Source organism: Saccostrea echinata, unplaced genomic scaffold, assembly GCF_033153115.1.
Source record: "Saccostrea echinata isolate AGI-Se365-2 ecotype Australia unplaced genomic scaffold, CSIRO_AGI_Sech_v1 ptg000010l, whole genome shotgun sequence".
NCBI lineage: Eukaryota > Metazoa > Mollusca > Bivalvia > Ostreida > Ostreidae > Saccostrea > Saccostrea echinata.
In genome coordinates, this window is record NW_026889759.1 from 12047096 (window position 1) to 12067753 (window position 20658).

A 20658-nucleotide genomic window follows, 5' to 3' on the forward strand; every position below is an offset into this window, starting at 1 on the left:
CCTTTAAGCTGCAGCTTAATGGTGGCTTAATGTCCAAACTTAATTAAACCACCTTAACGCATCCAGTATCAAGTCTTTAAACTAACTTGTTAAGTTTGAAGTTGTTTCAATATCATTTACGCAAATACTTATTCAATTCGCATTTTTTCTCGCTATTTCTAACATTTTTGCCAATGCGTATAAACTCGGGAACTGAGAACAGCTTAACCAAATGCCTTAAAATTTTCGCTACCTAAAATCAGTTTGTTTGAATAATTGTTTTAAAATTATTTTTATCCATAAAAATATAATATAATATAATATAATATAATATAATATAATATAATATAATATAATATAATATAATATATATATATATATATATATATATATATATATATATATATATATATATATATATTAAAAATCACATACATGTATTTTTCTTTCATGTTTGGAGAGCCACATTCCGCTGCCGAATTCATAGGAAATGTTGTAATTAGAGTCATTTTGAATTTCTTCTGGAATATCTCTAAGTCTCTTACATGAAGAGTTATCTTTGTCCGCCATATTAGATTTCTCAAGACCGTCGATATCAAGCTGCTATATAAGCCTCGGCTTGGTACAGAGTTCAATGTATTTTGCCTCACGGACTTCACATGAAAGGATTTCTCCTTCATTGTCATTGTGTTTTACATGGTTGCAACAAACATGACTTCTGTTTGCTTCTGCCAAAAAAGTGACCAAATATTTTCAATATCAATAGCACAGGTAAATGTGAAATAAACAAAAATGCACGTTCATTGAAATAAAACGTAATAAAAAGGACAATGTAAGACACACATGTACTACTCGCAACAGTGACAAGGTAAAAGCAATCAGGTGTAACGAATGCGAATGGTTAGTATACCCCAGTGCAGATATAAGATATGGGAAATTTTATATGGCGTATGCCTATTTACGAGTTGTCTTCAGCTTTAAGGAGATAAGTTGAATTTACTTTTCTTTTCTGGCAAACGTCGAAAAATTCTTTGTCAGGCGTCTTCATACTTAATCCCTGACTCACCCTTGCATACGATTTGTTCAACAAATTGAGTTCATATTATCTTTTACTTAGGGTCAGACTATACGTTCCTTAAAAATATATAATTTTCCCCCAAGATTTTGTCATTGAAGTTTTGTTACTTTTAAATTGACTTACCTTGGTCATTTGCAAAATTATTTTGTTAAAAAACATTCTGATTGTACACACAAGTACTCTGAAGTTGATATTAAAAAGATACTTGAGTTTCTGATTGACAATATCTATGTGGTTTTTGGAGACCAGGTCTTCCAACAATCTATTGGAATTCCCATTTGTACCAATTGCGCCCCGTTAATAGCAGACCTATTTTTGTATTCATATGAAGCAGAGTTTGTTCAAAATCTTATACGTGAAAAGAATGAAACTTTCTGTGGCCTTTAACTCGACATTTAGATCTATCGACGACGTATTGTCAATGGACTTTTGCGAAAACACTGACTTTTACAGCTGACGGCTTACTTTGACATTTAAACCTGCGTTATGTACGGAGGTACGGAATTGATAATAGATAAGAAAACATAAATAATGGTTAAAGTTATGGTATTAGGGGCACTTACATCATTTACCAACACCAGAAATTATTGGAGGAAGAATAAAATTACTTAAAATGCCTTATTTATGAGAGATAATATCTCCTTTTATTTTCATTTTCTTCAGGAACTAAATAATGAAGAAAAACATTCCGGAAGGAAAACTAGGCAGGAGTTGGTTAAGTTGGGAAGGGAGGGGGTTGTTTGTATGTCAATTGCTTTTCCCTTCCTAGACAACGTAATATGGGCTTTGAAATGGCCGATTATTATCGATTTAGTAAATGTTAAGCTAAATATTTATATCACAAAAGAGCTTCCATATATTTTCCTAGTGTAAAAGTAAGTTGTCGATTGTAAAAGTCAGCGCTTCTCGCAAAAGTCCAATTAACAATGGTTATTTCCATTCTTATTTCGATATGATATATCCCGGTGAGCTTGAAATAAAAGATACCACAGAGTCTGACACACCTGTTTCATATTCGGATATTTTACTAGAAAAAGACGTTAATGGTAATCTAACAACTAACTTTTATGATAAACGTGATGACTCGTCAACTTCCCTTACTTATGCAGCAAAATACCTTCATCACCTACATACGGGGTTTACATCTCTAAGATGATTCGAAACGCAAGAGCATAAACAATTTCTAAAACAAGGTAAGTTATTGACAAGCAAGTTGATGAAACAAGAATATCAGCAGTCTCGTTTAAAGTCGTCATTTCGTAAGTTCTATGGTCGATACAATGACCTCGTCAGCAAATACAATTTATCATTGAGTCAAATGCTGACTGACGTTTTTCATACTAATTGTTAGGTCATTATTTACACACTGAATTGTTGACGGTTTTTTACGTTATTTCCCGATCATGACAAGGAGCACACGGCGGGTGTGACCGGTGGGCAGGGAATGCTCACTCTTCCATTGCACCTGATCCCACCTCTGATGCTTTAGAGGTTCGTGTTTGCTCTGCTTCAAAATTTGTATTGTTTAATGGACTTCTGAGCTTGAATACTGTTCGTTTTCTCCATATATTTCATGATTTTGTCATTTAAGTTTTGCTAGTTTTAGATGTTTACTAGCAAATATTTTAGGTACCTTTACCAGGCATTTGTGCAAGATACCAGAGGGTAGTGTTTTCTGTATAATCCTTTAATCCTACTAATTGGAAATAACATGGATTGCCAATATTGCAATTTTCGGTACCATATTGATCTTTTTGAAGACAATTATAAACAGTTTAGAAATAACAAGGTATTGATAATTTTGAATATTTTTTATGTTATGAAGAAATACCAAACATATATTTGTGGAACGTATCGGTCTGACCTTAAATTTAAGTTACTCACGGTCCTTATTGACCAATTTTACGCACCCGTTTTTTTTTTTTTTTTCAAAAACATAGATGAGTCTATTTTTGAATGGATGATATAGTTTAGACTATGGGAGGTACATTAATTGTAACAATCTCTCGTTCTGGCACTCTTTTTCAGGGACTAAAGTTAGATTCATATATTTTTTCTGAAATTTCAGATAACAAAACCTTCTTGACGATTTATCATCTATTTGCAAATCTAATTGCTCCAAATTAAAGTGAAGAAAGCAAATTAAAATCCAAGACGATAATTGATTTCTGTTGTTACCACCATCTGCGATCTTTAAGGAGACACTCAATTCAAAACGTTATTATGTTTTTTGACCGGCTTTTTATGTCCACTCAGGTTCCAATTGTCCGAATGACCGATGTGGTATATCTGCCTTTCAGGTTGTGTCTAGATTTCAGAGTTAGGATCAGGTGCAGGTGAAAAGTAGGAGTAATAATCCCCTATTGACCGGTTACACCGGCAATGAGTCCTCTTTTCTGATCAGGTAAACAGAGTATCTGTATTCAAAATTGGTGTATAAACAGTGGCCTGACAATTGGTATGAAACATGTCATTCAATTACGACCCAACGAAAGATTGTACCTGCAAATAAGGACATTATTTAAATCCAAAGTTGAATTTGCAAAATGCTGACTATAAAAGAGATTGTTAAAAGCCCCGTAGCATCAACTTAAATTTCACCATAGGCGTCGGAACCGGAGGGGCTAGGGGGGGCTTAGCTCCCCCCCCCACACTTTTTTTGCAAAGATAGACATAATGTAGGCATTAAAAATTGGGGCTTACCTTTTTTGTTGGTTTAGCCCCCCCCCCCCCACTTTCAATTTGCTTCCGACGCCTATGTTCATTAGCTTGCATTGGTACAATATTGATCGTACTTGGATCATTCCATTGCGTACCGAATCAGTTGGGAGACGAACACCATATGCAGTAGTTTTTATGACATAACTGCATAAAAAGTTGGAAAGGCTGAAGTCATCACATTTGTCATAAAGTTTAGTTGCAAGGTAGCCATGAACGTCTATAGTCAGAAAACACCCGTTATGAAATATTTGTGGTACTCTGTGGTGCCTGTTATTTTGAGTTCACTGAGATATATCAAATCGATGTATGAATGAAAATAGCTATTGTAAAATGATAAAACGTCATCAATATATCTAAAAGATTTGAAGGCCAAGGCAAGAGTTTTCTTTTCATGAAGAAGTATTTGAATGAATCATTTTTTTATAAGAAAATAATAATAATAAAAAAAAAACAAGTAGGCTAGCTTGGAGCCCATCGAAATTCCAACAGAGTGATGGAAGACACAATATCAAAAAGACTACACTGACATGTTTAATACCTATTGTTAGACCATATTTTAAATACTGATTTTAACTATGGATTACTCCGTTTATGTGATTAATAGAAATGACTCACGACCTGTGTGTCCGGTCGACAGGGGATGTTTACTCCTAGGCACCTGATCCCATCTCTTGTGTTTCAAGGGGCAGTATATTTTGCGCTGTTCAAAATTTGAATTGTTTAAGGATTTTATTAGAGAGATCATTGTTTACTGTCTTCACCTATTTCACAGTCAATGAGGAACTCCATCATCTTTTTAAATCCGATTCAGAGTAGTTATGTGTAGAATCAGAAGGGTTTTTAACAAAGTAACTTAGTAAATGACCAGTCCCAAGACATGACATTTTCTGAGTTTCATATTTATCGAAAAAATAATTGTTTATGATATTAAAAATCTGGTCTTTAATTTTTTCATGATGAATGATTTTTTAAAAGTATAGAAATTAATATTGATTTTGGGGCAATTTTCTTACGAGTTTAAATAAAATTATATGCTAGTGAGGAGGACAATAAAACAGGAATATTCAATGTGCAACAAATTCTGTAATATTATGTATTATAAGTTTGTATTTATAACCAATTTATATTTGGTTATTCTGTATATTTACTGAGTCTATAAAATTGCAATGTAGCTTCCAAGACATGTCCAGAAGATGAATTTACATGTAGATCTGGTCACTGTGTGCCAATGAGGTGGACTTGTGACAATGAAACAGATTGTCTGGATGGATCTGATGAAACTGACATTTGCAGTAAGTTAATATCTCATAATATTTTCTTTTTTTTAAATAAATTAAGATTTTAATTATATTAATGAAGATGCTTTGAGTCCATAGTTTTGTCATTGAAAGATTACAAGATGATTCCTGTTAAAAAAATCATGTTTATTTGCAGGAAATAAAACATGTCATAAAGACCAGTTTAGTTGTGGAAATGGAGAGTGTATCCCAGCTAGATGGCGTTGTGATGGTTCTCCAGACTGTTCTAATGGTGAGGATGAGACTTGTGATTCCCCTACCTGTGTTAGCGATGAATTCAGATGTGACAACTCTAAGTGTGTAAACAACAAATGGAAGTGTGATGGAGATGATGACTGCGGTGACAACAGCGATGAAAAACTATGTCGTATGTATTTTCTTCTTTTTTTATCAAATCATGTAAAAATTGTAGAATATGCTTAAATTGATATAAGTAAATAATTTATTTTTTTCTTTCTTGTGATAGATGCTGTAACTTGCACTGCTGATGAGTTTCAGTGTTCAGACAAGAAATGTATTGACAAGTTATGGCAGTGTGATGGTGGTGCTGATTGTAAAGACCAAAGCGATGAAACAAATTGTCCAACCAAAAATGTATCTATTTGTTCAGAGATCACAGAATGGGAGTGCAACTCTGGTAAACAGTGCATTCACAAATCGTGGAAATGTGACGGGGACGAGGACTGTTTGGATGGATCAGATGAATTGCAATGTTAGTTTGATTCTTGAGATTACTGTATTTAAAGACCACCACTTGGTGCATTCATTGCGTATTAAAAGTCACAAACGTAAAAGGTGCACCACATGCATGTCCCCTTTTTATGAAAACAGATTACATGCTATTTAGTTAATATATATATAATAATTGTTGTAGTACATGTATTTTTGTTCTGAGATAATACTTCACAGTTGATCTGTTGTTAGCTCACCTGAGCTGAAAGCTCAAGTGACCTTTTCTGATCACCCGTTTTCCGTCATTCGTCTAGCTGTTTTTCCGTCTGTACGTCCGTCCGTCTGTAAACTTTTCTCATTTTCAACTTCTTCTCAAGAACCACTGGACCAAGGGGAGATAATCAAAAAAAGACAAAAATAGGGTGGGATCATTAAAAAGTCTTCTTCTCAAGATCCAATGAGCCAGAAAAGCTGGAAAACTTATGTGGAAGCATCCTAGGGTAGTGCAGATTCTAAATTATTCAAATCATGACCCCTGGGGGTAGGGTGGGGCCACATTAGGGAATCCAAGTTTTACATTGAAATATATCTAATAGGAAAAATCTTTAAAAGTCTCAGGTGAGCGTTGTGGCCCATGGGCCTCTTGTTTATAATGTACCCTAAATACATGTATTTGTATATTACTACATATCTAATGAATTTTTTTATATTTCCTTTAATAACTTGATCATAAGTGCAACTGCTGTAAGCAGTAATCTTCTTTTACTGGTTCCTACCGGAAATGATCCATGTTTAATCTTTACATGTTTAATATTGGAAATTACAAAAAAAATTGCCACAAATATACATTACCACATTCAGAAAATTCATTTAACAATTTTTAAAGAGCAATAGAGTTTGGAAGGTCTTTAACAAAGAAATTTTAAAAGGTAAAAAATAAAGGCAGCAAGAACAAACTACATACAGTCTGCACCTTTGTATAAATAGTTTGCAGCCATGACCAGTTGAGTGTGTTTTTTTTAATTTATGACATGTAAATATCTGCAACACTTTCAACATTATTAATTATCGCTTCAGTGACATCGCAAAAGATAAAATCTTAACATGAATCCTTAATTCAAATGTATTTTGAAAGATGATTTTTAATAGCATTAACGATAATAAAAAGATAACACAGAAATAAAAACTTTAATAGATCATTTCTCTTTTTAAAAGGCACAGCCACATGCAAACCAAATCAATTTAAATGCAAAAACAGTGACTGCATCTATCACTCTCTCAAGTGTAATGGCTATATGGATTGTATAGATGGATCTGATGAAGCTGGTTGTCGTAAGTTTCTTATTTTATCTTTAAAGTATCACAAATACAGAAACAATTTTCTCATATCTCCTTTCATTTAGCTCCACCAGTAAGTCACTGTCCAGCTGACAGATTTGACTGCTACAAAAACGGGTCCTTGTATATTGAGGCCAGCAAACTCTGTGACAACAGAAAGGATTGTGAAAACTTTGCTGACGAAGACAGCACACTTCGTGAAAGTTTTTATCATCTTTAACTATAATTAATCATTTAGTACACTTCTGTCACCAAATAACTTTAATACATTATCTGTTAAAACTCCCATTTAGAGTGCGTTATGTACCAACATTTTCACCTTCATAAACACAGAATTGCAGTATCTTATATATTTCTTCATTATTTGTGTACGTGAATGTTTTACACTGCTTTGTTACACTGCTTTATTACAATTTAATGTGGGCTTTGAAGCTCATTCAAATACTTTGAACAGCAAGGGGAAAATTGGTGCAAATTAAAGAAATACGACTTAAACACGAAACATTTGTGGCCATCCTTTGGTGTTTTATTTCTAATATGTTGTCTTGTACAATTTTTGTGTTTGTTTCCTCTTGTGATCAATTGTGAAAGCTAGTAAAAATTAGACTGATGCTGGTTCATTACTTGGATTCAAGTAAAATGTCAGATTTATTAGTTTTTTTTTCTTTCTGCCATTTTGCATTGAACTCTAGCTTTAATAATTTATTGTAAATAAAAAATACATAATATACTTTGTATAATGTAACTTGTTTTCAAATTGAAATTTTCCTTCAATATTATTAACGTTTTCGCTACGATTCTGCATCGTTCTTTAGTATACTGCCAGATTTTGACACTGACAAGAATTATTTATATCTGTAAACATGTATGCATAAGAATGAGTGTAAACGTATTCTTACAACATTACCAAGCTACCTTTTTTGTTTTAGTATTTTCATATTGTAAAGGAACATAAATTGCATAAATAGAGGACAGGGAGGGAATTCTGACTATTTATTATTGTTTAAAGGTTTTTAAGCCATGGAAAACTTCTGCTTGGTGGGCGCTTTCTTTTACAATGTGCCAAATGATGAATGAAAAATCCGTACACCTTAAGGAGAGAAATTAGATGGCTGTTATATTAAACCAATTCACTTATAGTCATTGACCAATTTAACATTTGACAAATGGACATTGTATTTATATATTCCAAAAAAATAGTAGATCTATAAACCTAATATTTATGTGTATGAGGAACAGTTTAACAAGTTAACGAATACTTATGCATGGACCATTTCCTATTCACAGCACAGAAAACAAGTTCAAGTCCATTACCAACTCCTCCATCTAAGACAGACTTCCCCATGAATACAAACAGAAGTTGAGATTTGTTCTAGAGATGACCTATGTATACAATTTAGCAGAATTATAGATCAAAACTAGAAACTCATTACTAGTAATGAGAAGGTCTTTCGTTATACTACTTCCTGTTTGCATGAACATGTCTTTTCCAACGTCGGTATAAGCCTAAAACTGATGTAGAAACAAAATAACTTTAAAAAATACTTTTTGCTTCATTTCCTGTCGCGACCGGAAGTAATGACGACAGACGATTTTTACACGATGCAAATGAACTGATGACTGACTATAAGTCCTTAAGGTTTTAGACTTCAGTCTTTTACTCTTACCGAGCAATTGTGAGAACACATTCTAATTTTGGGGACAGGAAAACACACGACCGGAAGTGAATTGAAACCGGAAGTTTACAGTTTTTGTTTCCGGTGGAATCTCACATATTTCAAAACACGAAAGAGATGCAACAAAGTGATGCAAGTTTTAATTTTATAAAGGAAAGTTGAAATTTTCGATTTTTTGATCACTTCCTGTGAGGACCGGAAGTGACGGCTGACGCGTCTAACCCTATGTGTTTTGCTTACTTCTCAAGGTCTATTACTCCTATAAGTTTGGTGTCTTAATCTCATGTTGTTTCCGAGATCTCGCTGAGATAACTTCTCATTTTGAGGACAGGAAAAACACGCGACCGGAAGTGAATTTTACTAAGATTTTTGACGTTACTCTAGACATTTTCAGTCTGAATAACATATCTAAAAATTATTTCAAATACTTTATCTATAAAAGATATTTAAGGAAAAGTAAAATACTCAAATTTTCGATTTCTTTGATCACTTCCTGTGACGACCGGAAGTGACGGCTGACATGCTTAACCCAAATGGGCTCGCCTACTTTTCATGATCTATTACTCGTATAAGTTTGGTGTCTTAATCTCTTACCGTTTCTGAGATCTCACTCAGAAAAAATATTTTTGAAAAAAAAACGGAAATCGGACATATCTGACGACCGGAAGTGAATTTTGAAAAAATGAAAAAAACGCCTCGGAGTATTTTCATTCTCTATCAACCCTGAAAATTTCAGGAAAATCCATCCAGTCATCTCTGAGAAATCCTGCCGACAAAAAAAGGAGAAAATAATAATAATAATAAACATAACAATCACTATAAGGTCTTCCGTCTGGAACGGAAGACCTTAATAATAATAATAAGAAACAGTAGAATCACTATAAGGTCTTCCGTGAAGACGGAAGACCTTAATAATAACTAGAAACTCATTGCGAGCAATGAGAGGTCTTCCGTCCGATTCTGAAAAAAAAGAGAACTCAAGCTGAAAAAGTGAAAAAAGATATTCAGACACTCTGAAGATTTAACCCTGGTCGTTAGCCTGAAAATCCAACATGCTAACCATTAACAATTCCCTTTTTGCATCACTTCCTGTCACGACCGGAAGCAACGGCGATACAAGATTTTCTCACGATTCAAATAAACTGATGACTGACTATCAGTCCTGAAAGTTTTAGACTTCAGTCGTTTACTGTTGCCGAACAATAGACCGGAATTGACGTTTTGTTTCCGGTGGAATCTAACATATTTCAAAACAGCGAAAGAGATGCAATAAAGTGATGCAAGTTTTAGTTTTAAAAAGAAAGAAGAGAAATAATATGAGCGCATCCTCTGATCTAAAAATTAAACAGGTTTTGTAATCCTCAGAAATAGTTCTATCATTTGATACTTGCATATTTAAGATCAGAGGTTACGTCCTATATTAAATATCAAAAAATAGCTTTAAAAATTGGCTGTTTTGTAGAAATTTTCAGGATACGAGGAAAATGACGCATTTCATGACGTCTTAATGCATAGGCTAGCCAGAAAATTACGTCATTTTTGATAGATACGCAGTCATCAAAAGTCTAAATGATATTAACGCATTGTCAATTAAAACCAAGCAGTTTCAGTTTTTCTGAAATTCACAGGGCCAAAAAAGGCCCTAAGTGAACCTTGTTCTTTAATATTGAAACCACTACACTAGCGCAATGTACCAGCCATCACCGATGTTTACCTTGCACTCATTCCCTGAAGTAACGAGTGTCAGGCTGGTTAATCTTTTTTTCTTATGGTGTGGAATTATAGGATGAAACTAACCAGCTAAATTTTGTGCAAGTACTAGTAGATTTACATCGGATTTGTTACTTGAGTTTTAACAATAACTGATAGCAGAGAAAATAATCTGTTACTGATAAAAACTAAAAAAAAAATATTGTGTTTACTTCCTTTATTCTTTATGCATTCAACTTTCTATTCTATGCAATTCTAAATTCAGACATGTCCGTGTAATCTTTTTCTGTACTTCTACACTACTGCATCAGACCATTTGTGAAAGGCGGGTCAAGATAATTATTTCGCGCCAAACGTCACGAGTAAATCTTCGCGCCTTTTCTTTGGAATGTGTCTTCAATTGAATAAGTGTACGTGATAGCTTCAATGAAATTTAAAAAAAAATATGTTGCTATAGCCTGATTTTCGAGCCTAGGAATGTATATTTATCACACTGTACATATAACATACCGTATACGGACAAGTAACATAAATGCAGCGCTAAGTTTTCTTACACATTTTATATTCCTCTTTAACCCCAAAGTGGATTATTCCAGTTAGTAACACATTAATGAAAAGAGTGGAATGTTTCGCAACAAAACACGTCTCGCCATATGACGCTCAAGGAATCTGATACCTATTATGTTCAGTAACTTGCATCTATAAAGGAATATTGCCTACTAAAATCAAAGAAAAATATCATTGAAGTTAATTTTTCTCTCATTTGAAATTGCTATATGTTATTCAATCAACATGAGAAAGTAACAAATTCTACTTTCAAAGTACAATTCGGCAACTATCCAATTTGTGATACAATTGCATAGGTATCTAGTTACATATACATTTGTACTATGTTTTCCTCGTTTTGTCGTATCACAATTGCGTCTATGCACATTAATTAGTGCAAAATTCAACTGCAAACTCTTTATGAGGGAGTAAAAAGACACGCTGATATTGTGCAGTCAAACACCGCTGCTCTAACGTCGAATGACATAGTCCCCCCCCCCCTTAAAGATAAAATCTTATATTTGAGCCCCAAAAAGTGAGAAAAAATTCGGACATTCTTTGGATTGAATCCAGATCGCCCACGTGAAAATTCAACATGCTAACCATTACGCTATCAAACATCATCGCTTAAAATTGAAAAATGATAAATATTTAGAGTATGGGTTAATCAATTTTTTTGAACAAACTACATATTTAGCATTCTTGTAAGACTCTTCATTTAGCCTATCAACATCATAGAAAAAATAATGAAAAACAAAAAAGTTCAAAAAATTACCCTTTTTAAATCACTTCCTGTGACGACCGGAAGTGACGACGACACACGAAATGTTTCCATCACACATCTACAAACCAAATTCTATCATACCTGAAAGTTTCAGACTCCTACCTTTAACAGTTTCTGAGAACATTCATGGACTAGATTTTTAGTGGAAAAAGTGAAAAATCGTAATAATTCCCGACCGGAAGTAACTTTTTCCAAACTTTTCCAATATTTCAAAATGGCATGAGATAACACATCATTCCTGAAAATTTGGCTGAAAATGAATGTGTAGTTTTTGAGATATCGCGATTTGAAAAGGTCAAAAAAATAAAAATGAAAAATAATAATAAGAAGAAGAAGAAGAAGAAACAGTAGAATCACTATAGGCCTTCCGTTGAAAACGGAAGACCTAATAATTATTTGATTACTGAACAGTAATCATCGCATTTTGTCTCTTTTTTATTGTGCTTTTTTCCAGTTTCCACTTTCTTCTATTCTGCGTATATGATCACCTCCTGATATAGTTACTGCAAAATTTAATATATTTACGGCATATAGAGCTGTATACACAAAGCTTCAAATGATTATTCAAGATGCATAATCAGAAATTTATATTGGTTGTTATCTAATACGCAAGTTTCGAAACTATCTCCCTTGGTGCACTCTTTCGTTACGAAGGGGAGTTTTGTTTCTGCGTAAACCGACAGGTGGGACAGTTATTTATATTGGATACGTTACATGGTCGGTCATAACTGTCTATCGGGATACTCTCATCAACTCGAAAATAATCGATTTTAGTAATGGCATCAATTTGTTTTTCTACCAAAAAAAATCGGAAATAAAAGAAAATATTAGTGGATAAGACATCAGACGAGGGAAAAGACATGCATCTCCTATACACGCGCATCTGATCATTGCACGTCGGCATTCTGAATGACACATCGACTTTTTCCCTTATAATAATTTCAAAAGGTCCATCATTTTTTTTAGAGAAGATTTGTAATGAAGGAAGCGTCTTTTTCACGAAAAACTATGAGGGTTCTTTTGATTTCAAGTATCCTAATTAAAAGTAGATTTTGTAAAAGACGTAAAGAATAGATCAATATAATCATCAAAATCATCACTGTTTGACATTATGTATTCATATATAATCTTTCCATAACATTAAATACATTTTTAAAGCCCTAGCCATCGTCCATTTATATATGCAGGTTTGTGTACATTGATAACCTGTCCCACTTTCATGCTGGTATGGATACTTTTTGCACCTCTATCGTTGAAGAGCTACAATCTCGAAAATTGCGTATTAGAAGCAACACCTGATTGAAGAAATAGAAGTATAAACATGAATTCCTTGATTTCAGAAGGTATATCTACATCTACAATCCCAACTACTGTGTATGTACCAACTACGGTCACAGACAAACCTAAAGCTACAATATCGAAACCTGTAGTAACATCCAAAGGTTGGGGTTACTTTCCTATCAACTCTGAAACTCTATATTGTATTGGAATCCCAAAGGAAACAAACCTTAACAAGATAATAAACATTTATGCATGGTTCATTTCTTATTCAAAGCACAAAAAACAACTTCAAACCAATTACCAACTCCTCCAACTAATTTTCAAGAAGGATAAATTAAAAGCGCTTTATATTGATCCAGTCACATCAGCACAAAAAACTAGAGTGTATCAAAGAACGCATATGTCGCTTGTTTTGTAGCTTTATTAAAGATGTAAATAAATTTAAGAGTGGTCAGCTATTTATTTGCTACTAGCATTACAGTTCATGCATATGCCTGCAAAGAAAAAAACATCCACGGATGGTATAAGACTGCAATAGAATCTGACAATCAAATAGTTAATACGTGTTTCCAACAATCCTCAAATGGATATTTCAGTCTGTCTTTGCTGCAATTGTCAGTCTACACGAATCCATTTTGCAATACCGATCCAAATGTATTTTCATAGTATCTAAATATCACTTTGTGTGGTTACTGCATATCATACAGTTTCAAAGAACAATGTAATAAGGTCATTAACATGTATAAATGCTATTTATTAAAACCCCGCTTCTCAAAATTCAAAAGACTTGAGTTAAATTATACCGCACGGATTATTTTTTGCAAAGTAGATCAAAGGGCAAGTGGACTGTAACGCTAGTATTTTTCATAATATTTTATGACAAACAGTGCACATGCTAAAAAGCAGAGACTTACCTCTTAAATGAAAAAATATATATCTTATATCAGCACTATAATCTATTTTGAGAAATAGGTTAAAGGTCAAGTTCAAAGGTCAAGAGGTCGGTAACCATAGTATTTTACAAAAGCCATAGTGCTAAGCTATATATGTACGAAATATCAAATCCACACCACTTACAGTTCGGGAGATATAAGGTGTAACAGTCGGACAGACAGACAGACGCCGGGTAAAGTGATCCCTAAGTGTGACTGCTCTGCAGGCGACACAATTATGCGACCTTTATTAACCATAGACCTATTTGACATATAGCACATGTATCTGTATATTCAATAAGACAATAGATATATGTATATAGACCTAATGTTTAGAGCTAGTTTTTTACATGTATCATTCCCATGAATACAAACAGAAGTTCTCATGGTGAGATTTGTATGTTCTAGATTTGATTTATGTATACAACTGAGCAGGATTATAGATCAAAATAATTATTTGATTACTGAACAGTAATCACCGCATTTTGTCTCTTTTTTATTGTGCTTTTTTTCCAGTTTCCACTTTCTTCTATTCTGCATATATGATCACCTCCTGATATAGTTACTGCAAATTTTATATTTACAGCATATAGAGCTGTATACACAAAGCTTCAAAATAAATGATTATTCAAGTTGCATAATCAGGAATTTATTTTGGCTGCTATCTAATTAGAAGAAACACCTGGTAGAAGAAAAAAGTATAAACATGAATTCTTTTATTTCAGAAGGTACATCTACAATTCCAACTACTGTGCATGTACCATCTACGGTCACAGACAAACCTAAAGCTAGAACATCGACACCTGTAGTAACATCCAAAGGTGGGGTTAATTTCCTATCAACTCTGAAACTCTACACGGCATTGAAATCCCAAAGAAAACAAACCTTAAGATAATAAACATTTATGCATTGATCATTCCTTATTCATGGTACAAAAAAAAACAACTTCAAACCAATTACTGAATCCTCCATCTAATTTTCAAGAAGGATGAATTAATAGCGCTTTACATTAATCCAGTCACATCAACACACATTAAAATTATGTGACCTTTTAAAGTATAGGCTTATTTGACATATAGCACATGCATCTATATATTAAATAACACAATATATATATATATATATATATATATATATATATATATATATATATATATATATATATATATATATATATATATATATATATATATATATATATATATATATATATATATATATATAGCACATGTATCTGTATATTCAATAAGACAATAGATATATGTATATAGACCTAATGTTTAGAGCTAGTTTTTTACGTGTATCAATAACAGTTTAACAAGCTATTGACTATTTATGCATGGACCATTTCCTATTCACAGCACAGAAAACAACTTCAAGTCCATTACCAACTCCTCCATCTAAGACAGACTCCTTTAATAATACAAACAGAAATTCTTCTAGTTCTCATGGTGAGATTTTTTTGTAAACAAAAGATAAAAATTATGTACAATTGAGCAGGACTATAGGTTCAGATAATTATTGTTATACTAAACAGAAACTTTCTAATTTGTTGGTGTTCCCCTTACTTCACTTTTTAACAATTTCAATTTCCTTTTTCTCTACTGTGTATATTGATATAATGCCATATTACTGCAAATTGTGTATTCATATAAACAGGAATCTTAAAAATAAATAATTCAATAAATTGCATTATAAGATATTAAAATTTGTTACTATTTTTTAAGATTTATAACAAGGGTGAAGAAATACTAGTACAAGTATTTAAATAAATATTTTGATTTCAGAAGTTACATCTGTTTCAACTACAGCTCCACCTGCTGTATCCACTGAGGCCACAGACAAACCTAAAGCTACAACTTCGAAACCTGTAGTAACATCCACTGGTCTGGGTTACATTCCTATCAATACTGAAACTTCATAGAGATTGTGACCCCCAAAGAAAAAAGAATTTAAAAAGATAATAAACATATATGTATTGATCATTTTGTATTCATAGCAAAAAGAACAACTTAACTCCTCTATCTTTTTTAAAAAGCATAGATTGAAAGATCTTTTTATTGATACATGTATTATGTGACCTATAAAAACCAAGATGACTTTATTCATACACCAATTTAATATTTAATAAATGTATTTGTATATTAAAAACAGTAGTAGATATATATAGACCTAATATATAGAGCTTGTTTTTATCTGTATCAGTAACAGTTTAACAAGCTATTGACTATATATGCATATGGACCATTTCCTACTCACAGCACAAAGAGCAACTTCAAGTCCATTACCAACTACTCCATCTAAGACAGGCTTCCTTAATAATACAAACAGAAATTCCTCTACTTCTCATGGTGAGATTTGTTATAAACAAGAGACAAAAAATATGTACAATTGAACAGGACTATAGGTCAAAATAATTAGAATGCTGAACGGAAGCTACCTCATTTTGTGCTTTGGTTTGCTGTGCTTTTTAACTACATCCACTTTCTTCTATACTGCATATATATATAGTCACTTCCTGATGATATAGTCAATTGTGCTGCAAATTTTATAAACATAACTACTAAAAGCTTTGAAATAAATTACTAAAAGTGTCTAACCCATGTAAGTTACACGGTTTATCTAAGCTAAGTGTTTATCAGCGGGTTTTTTTCGGGTATTATCCAGTCCTAACTTAGGTATAAGTTATGATGTCAAGACCTCCCTGATGAAGATATTTTCAGCAGTCAACATCTGTAAAATTCAAAAAGTAAGATGTGATCATTTTATTGGCGTGGTCATTTCATTTAAAGTCATTTCCTTAACTTTTAAAGTAAATGTTATAGGCTCCGACAGTACTTACTGAATTCTTTAATTCGTTTTTCCTAGCACTTTATATTCGACACCAACGCACAATGCCTAAAAAGGAGAGCGATCACACGGCATATAGCAAGGCAGATCCGATTCAGTCTAAGGTCAGAGAGGACCCCGGCTAGACCAAAAAGTCACAGTAGCCATCCAATGGAGAGGACCAAACTCCCGCACATTTCAGGAATATTCAGGTTAAACAGTTAATGGAGGCCATTGCAAGATGTGATGACAGAGGAAGCCAAGCTGCACTCATCCCCGTAAGAACCATGAATCCAAGTCCAACATGTAATGACAACCCTCCAGGTAATAAAGTCATTGATTTTTCAATTGCTGATTTTACAAGGGGTGTGATAACTATACAGAGCTAGACTAAAATGTGCACAATAAACAAAACTTCGAGTTTCCAATGGGCAATATGTAAATTTAGCAAAATTGATGCATAATTTATAAGACCCTGATGACAAAACACAGTATCTGTTAGTAAGAGATAGCAACCTTGTAATGACCTAAAAATCCATGGTCAAATCTATTATAGATAAATATATTTTTTATGAAGACTATTTTTAATGAGGCACTCATAATGTGCCTATGCTTAAGTGTAGGCATATAGTCCATGTAGAGGCTAGTAGGTCATCTGGACTTGGTTACTAATATAATAATAATATTAAATTGACATTAATATTGAAAAAAGAACCTCTATATTTAATTTAGAAAAGACCAGGAATTATGGTTGGTGTACATTCTGGCTGCAGATCTTTAGCTGGATGGTCTGAAAAATTGTGATGGAAAAAAACCCACAGAGTTGCACGTCCACCCATAGAAAAAATGTATATTTATTGCGCACAAAAAGTGCACACATTTATTGATTTATTTATCCGATCATTTAAGCATATATTTCAAAATAATTGTAACCATATGTTCTTAACATGTTCTGTTACATGTTATACTTCCACAACAAAACATTCCCCACAACCCTTGGTAATAGCCTTATTCGGCCTGAAATTCAAATTGAAACCATTGAAAATTTCGCCCAATTCTACTGCCATTTTGAGTGTCAAAATAAAACATTTAATCTTGATTATAGTTAACTCTAATTTCAAATGAATAAATCATTTTTCGCCACTCATAAATAATTCTGAACTAATCTAACAATATGTAACGTTCGTGCAAAAGTTCTGTCAATCCAATCATAAAATTCAAATACTTAATGAATAAGGTAAAATTGAACAACTGGTACAAAAATATTTACATGTTTAAGAACTTCAGAGGAGAAAAATATTAGAACCAAAGACTGAAAAGACTTAAAGATATACAATGTACATGTATATATAAGTTATCCAGGAATTGTGTTGGACCGAATAGTGACACTCATGCGACCCGAAATGGCAGTATAAATAGGCGAAGTTTCTGTTGGTTTCAATTTCAGACTCAAAAGGACTATTAACAACGGTTATTGGGAATGCTTTGTTGTGGAATTGGTAGAAGAATTTGTTAGGAACACATGAAGAGTAGTATTTTATGATAGCAGGTTAAATATATGGAGAAATAAATACATATATATGATTGATTGTATGTTGTTTTACGTCCCATTCGAGAATTTTTCACTCATATAGAGACGTCACCATGTACCGGTGAAGGGCTTCAAATTTTGACCTTTACTCGACACTCAGGGCCATTGAGCGGTGAGGGATCTTTATCGTGCCAACGCCTGCCGTGACACGGGACCTCGGTTTTTAAGGTCTCATCCGAAGGACCCGAAACTTTCACTTCAAAGTGCCGAGCGCATGGCGAAGAAACAGTTGCTACCCATTTTTTATCGACTTAGGTCAGTCGCGGCCGAGATTCGAACTCACGACCCCCCGATCACGGAGCAAGCACTCTACCGACTGAGCTACCGTGAACGGTAAAAACATATATACACTTTTCCTATGGTTGATCTGTAGCTCTCTGGTCGTCCATTCCATTTTTAAAAAAAACAGCGAGCTAGATCATCAGCTATGTACATGCCAGACCCCCTTGCATCCCACAAGTAGAACAACATAGAACAAGTTGGCAAATGTTTTTAATTTTAATTTTTGGAAGATAATTATGTTTAAAATGCGTGCCCTTATAAGCATCTACGTATTTGTTGTTCACGCTTTGTGGTTTAAGCGTAAACTTCCCCAGTCAGGCTATACATTTTTATTCCTAAAATAAACCTATTTGGCAACCACAGTCATTCTTAATTGAAGTGGAACGACTCGATAAGTTCCTAATTATAATCCTAAAATGTTCAACAATACAAATTGTGGAACGAGCAAACACGGATTTCTAAAAACATTAGAGGTGGGTTCATGTGCCATGAAGGAGGTAAACATCCCTGTCGACCGCTCACACCCGCTGTGCGCTCCTTGTCATGATGGATCGGACAAATGGAAAACTCCGAAGACAATTCGGTGTGAAAATAATGGCCTAACATTTGTATAAAAAAAAAAAAACAACGTAAAATCCATTTCCCGAACGTGAAAAAACCTATTTCGTGGTGGTGGTGGTGGGTCCAGAATTTGCGAAATGTTGACTTTAAAGGAGACTGTTGATATCCTTGTGTCATCAACTTATTTATCATTTGCTTGCCTCGTTTTAGAAATAGTGATATTCTGATTCAAAAAACAGTTCTTCATTGTTTTTAATATGAAATTAAAGTGTGTGATACAAAGTATTATTTAAGAAATAAATAACAAGTTTAAAAACTTCAATGGGAATTGAAGTGGGTCGGTCACGTAATCAAATCCTGTGAAGGCCGAAGGCCTTCTCAGAAGATTTGATCACGTACCGACCCACTTCAATTCCCATTGAAGTTTTAAACTTGTTATTTATTACTTATATATACATTTGAGACGGACAATCGAATCTACGATTCCAGTAAGGCATATTTATTAATTTATGATGTTGACATGGAGACACTGGCGACAGCTTACATTGTTAAGACAACGTCACAACGATCTCGATGATGGAGGTGTGCCTACCAAAGTACAGTGTTTGTCAGCTGTTTGTGGCGTGATTGCATTACACTGATATTTTTCAACAGATTTTCAAATTTATTGTGAGTAAAGTTTAATGAAAAAAAATTATAGCATTCAGAGGTCTGCGAGAAAAATAAGGGTAAACGTTGAGACTATGCAGCTCAAACTTATAACACGTAGTTTTCTATGTAAAATCGATCAAGAACTGTATTAAATACTCGTTTACATTGTAAATAAAATGATTATCATTTTACTTGCATATTAACTATTTTGTACATTTTTATGCATGAAAAACATGCTATATTGCTTAGTGGAGTAAGTCTTTTTATGTAGATATTACTGCGCTGTGTGATTTGGTCACGTAATGACCTATGACGTTCGAAAAACTTCATACAGGTATGAAGATATTTGCTCTCTGCATGGTTATATAATAGAGAGATACCACAAATGTATATATTTTCGTATACAATGTATACCTCATATTTATATTTATATTGTGATAAATAAATTATTGCTCTTTCTATTCACTGTGTCAAATTTCTTAAAATCATGATAAGACATAAAATTCATTTCTGAAAAAGTAAGCACTGTTTCAAACTATAACTGCAACAATTATTTTCCTTTTGAATCTAATGCTTTTGTTGTTGGCGGAAACCAATATAGGGGTTTTTATAAGTTTTTGTGTAAATTTAGAGAAGAGGGTCATGACTCCTTAAACGTCTCTTTCCCATAGGTTTCGAACATATTATTTCCAGGGCACGGCACCAAGACAGAAATTTTAGACAGAAATA

At 33.3% G+C, this 20658-nt stretch overlaps 1 protein-coding gene across 2 annotated transcripts in view; it reads left to right on the plus strand.

Moving 5' to 3' along the window:
* Window positions 1–20658, plus strand: part of LOC133184407 (low-density lipoprotein receptor 1-like) — a 129850-nt gene that overhangs the window by 39741 nt on the left and 69451 nt on the right. The window contains exons 3-4 of one of the 2 annotated variants that reach the window (XM_061319472.1): window positions 4951–5070; window positions 5213–5443. In XM_061319472.1, coding sequence (XP_061175456.1) covers window positions 4951–5070; window positions 5213–5443 — 351 coding nt within the window. The remainder of the gene's footprint in view (window positions 1–4950; window positions 5071–5212; window positions 5444–20658) is intronic. The other variant, XM_061319474.1, reaches the window with a different exon arrangement.